This window comes from Hibiscus syriacus, unplaced genomic scaffold, assembly GCF_006381635.1.
Source record: "Hibiscus syriacus cultivar Baekdansim isolate YM2019G1 unplaced genomic scaffold, ASM638163v2 tig00111877_pilon, whole genome shotgun sequence".
Classification (NCBI taxonomy): Eukaryota; Viridiplantae; Streptophyta; class Magnoliopsida; order Malvales; family Malvaceae; genus Hibiscus; species Hibiscus syriacus.
This window is the reverse complement of record NW_024063208.1, coordinates 508,690-511,783: the sequence shown is the minus strand read 5'-3', so window position 1 is coordinate 511,783 and position 3,094 is coordinate 508,690. Positions and strand designations below refer to the sequence as shown.

The 3,094-nt window shown below is 40.6% G+C and overlaps 1 protein-coding gene across 1 annotated transcript; it reads left to right on the top strand.

Annotated features, from left to right (window-relative positions):
• The first annotated feature begins 268 nt into the window (after window positions 1–268).
• LOC120172708 lies at window positions 269–877 on the top strand. The gene is made up of 2 exons (XM_039180107.1): window positions 269–652; window positions 822–877. Exons 1-2 carry the CDS (start codon window positions 301–303, stop codon window positions 833–835), a joined length of 366 nt encoding a protein of 121 aa, XP_039036038.1. The 5' UTR covers window positions 269–300; the 3' UTR covers window positions 836–877.
• Window positions 878–3,094: the final 2,217 nt, after the last annotated feature.

The window sequence follows — 3,094 nt, the reverse complement described above, 5'->3', positions numbered from 1 at the left end:
ATTGTTATCGACTTGGTATTGCGTTACTTGATTCTAGTTCGTATGGGTGCTTAACGAAAGATTATACAGTGAAAAAAGGTGTAAGTACGTATGACTTAATATAGTCAGCTAACTCAAAATCCATGTTCTTGAACAGGAGGTGCTGCAGCTGACCAAAGACTCTTTCTCTAGTTCCATGTCCATTGTAATCGGTGCAAATGGCTACTTTTTTACTTATTTATTTCACTATAAATAACCGAGTACCATCTTCGTTTGAGTTCAAGTTGTAAATCGAAAGTGTCCCTGAATTGCATTGTGGAAATGGAAACTTCAGTGAAGTACATGTGCGTTCTCGCGTTTCTTGTGTGTATGACCATTTCAGGGCTCAATGGAGTCGAGGGAACTGCTGGTTATTATGGTCCGTGTGGGAAACACGACATCGAGAAGGAGGCTGAGAAGTTGGAAGCATGTACGTACGCAGCACAGCATCGGAGAGTCCCGGTTTCCGAGCGTTGTTGCACTGTGATGGAGAAAAAGGTGAAGAATCCAGCATGCCTTTGTGCTGTTCTGTTTTCTCAAACAGCGTACAATGCGGGAGTGAGGCCGGAAATTGCAGTGACCATTCCGAAACGCTGCAACATTGTTGATCGCCCTGTTGGTTACCAGTGTGGAGGTACATTTCGTGAGGCCGGAAATTGCAGTGACCATTCCGAAACGCTGCAACATTGTTGATCGCCCTGTTGGTTACCAGTGTGGAGGTACATTTCGCATTTCACATTACTTTACTCCTTGTGTGGTGTTTGTTTCTATACTCTAATGAAGCTGTTGTTTATTTCTTACAGGTTTCACTCCTTAACTCTGAAATTCCCCATTGTGTGCATCAGCAGTATAAGCATGCTGGATTCATTGTGATATCCAGCATTTTAAGTTAATAAAATCTGTTGATGTATCTTTCAATACCAAGTAAAAAGTGGCGTTGTTTCTTTGAATAATACTATAAAAGGTCCCTTCTCTTTGCAAAATGTGTGCTTCTTGGTTATCGTATCTTTTTTTCCAAATCTATGCTGTGAATAGGCTATAATTGCCTAAATCAACTACTTGATCTCGATCTGTCAATCCGAACATGAATTTATACAAAAATGTCAAGCTCCTTGGGCGGTGATGTTCTCAATGGTTTTTTGGTAACTTTGTGACAATTTTTTTTTTTAAGTCCTCTTTTAGCCACATTCTTCATGTTATTTACTCTATTGTTTCTAGTTAGTGATCATCTTTTTTCATGAGTAGTGCTTTGTAACACCCTAAACTAATACGACACACAATCGACCATTAGGATGCTACACGGAACCATCGAAGTGACAGACCAAAATTTTTCTCATTTCTCTTATTTAAAAGCGACCATTTTACTAACCTTTTTCGTATTAAAATCAATCATAAATATAATTGAAAACTTTACATAGGGGAGCTCCCAAAATAATATTTACATTCAAAAATATACAAACCAACTTAAAATAACTTTAAGGCTCAACTTTACAACAAGGTTTATAAATATACATGCCCTTCAAAAACTTGAGACGTACTCTGATATGCTCTTGATTTGGTCCTCGGTTGCTCTAAGGCTTCCTCGAATGCTCCACCTAATCTACGTAAGGAAACTAATTCCAAAACTAGCTCAATGCCACACTAACAACTAGAACATACTAAAATTGCATCACTTGATTGGTCTTTTGATTCAAATGGTTATTGTGAGCTTGCCTTTCATAATTTGCTTGAGTATGAAACGGGTTGGAGGAAAGTAAATCGAGCTCTTAACTAGTTTGATCAAAGTATACTTGAGGGCAAGTATGAGACAAGTTAGGGAATTTGATGAGTGGTTGCAATTGACACTTTTTACTTGCCAATTCTCTTGCTTATGAACTTTTCAATACTGATTTGGTTGCATTTGGCTTTTTTTGTGCAAAAACCTGTTATTGGAATTGGAAGCAAAGGGCGCGTTCTGCAACTTTTTTATTTTCTGGTGGCGGCTGGAGGCATGGGCACGATGCGGGTCTGACGTGGTAGTTTCTAGAAGGTCTAGTTAGCACGAAGTTTCTAGAAGCAATCCAATCATCATTATCTGGAAGAGGATGGACGAAATTTTTAGTAGTCTAAATTTAAGTTTGAATTAAAAAACACTTGGATTTATCTTTTAAGATTTAGGATTATTTTCATTTTGAATTTCTTGTTATTTTTAGGATTTAGAAGCCTATAAATACCCTCCTTAGGGTATGGCTTAGATATCTCATATCTCTTTATCTTGAATTTTATCTTGTAATTTTCATTCTCTGTTTTATAAAGTTTCTTTTTTTTATTAGTCGAGAGCTAGCGATAACTCAATTCCATATGTGAAAATTTGATGCAGGGGGATCCGAGACAGATGATGCTGAGCTGTCAGATTGCACGTTGATGGCGCTGAGATACCATGAGTTGGCAGATCAGCGCAAAGGCGGGAATTGATTGTGACATGTTCCTCATTGGGGTCGTTTTGAGTATGTTTCAGTCTTTTGGCCATAACTTTGGCTACAGGTGTCAGAATCGCGCATAAGACCCCAATCCGGAAAGCTCTTTTCGACGCGCACGCTCTCCACATTGAGAGGATCGTGAGGCCTCTGACCACGATACCAATTCCACTTTCGAAAACCCATATCACAATCGCGCAGGATTCCGGGGCGCAGGATTCCGGGAGCACCGTGGTCGGGAGGAGCGTCATGGAGACCTCGGTTTTCGGGTCGATCTCCCTGAGTTTTCTGGTACATTACAGGCCGAGGGATTCGTGGATTGGATTAATGAAGTGGAGCGTATTTTTGAATAAGGAAGTCCCCGATCGTGTGAAAGTGAAACTGATCGCCATCAAACTCAAGGGCAGAGCATCTGCGTGGTGGAACAGTTACGACGTTCACGAAAGACAGGGCAAAGCCAAGATCACTGATTGGGAGAAGATGAAAAAGAAGATGAAGGGCCACTTCCTTCCCTTCGGCTACACGCAAACCTTATTTCAGCGACTTCATGCGTTGAGGCAGGGCGCGCGATCAGTCGATGATTACACGGAGGAGTTTTACCAATTGGTCGCCCGGAACGA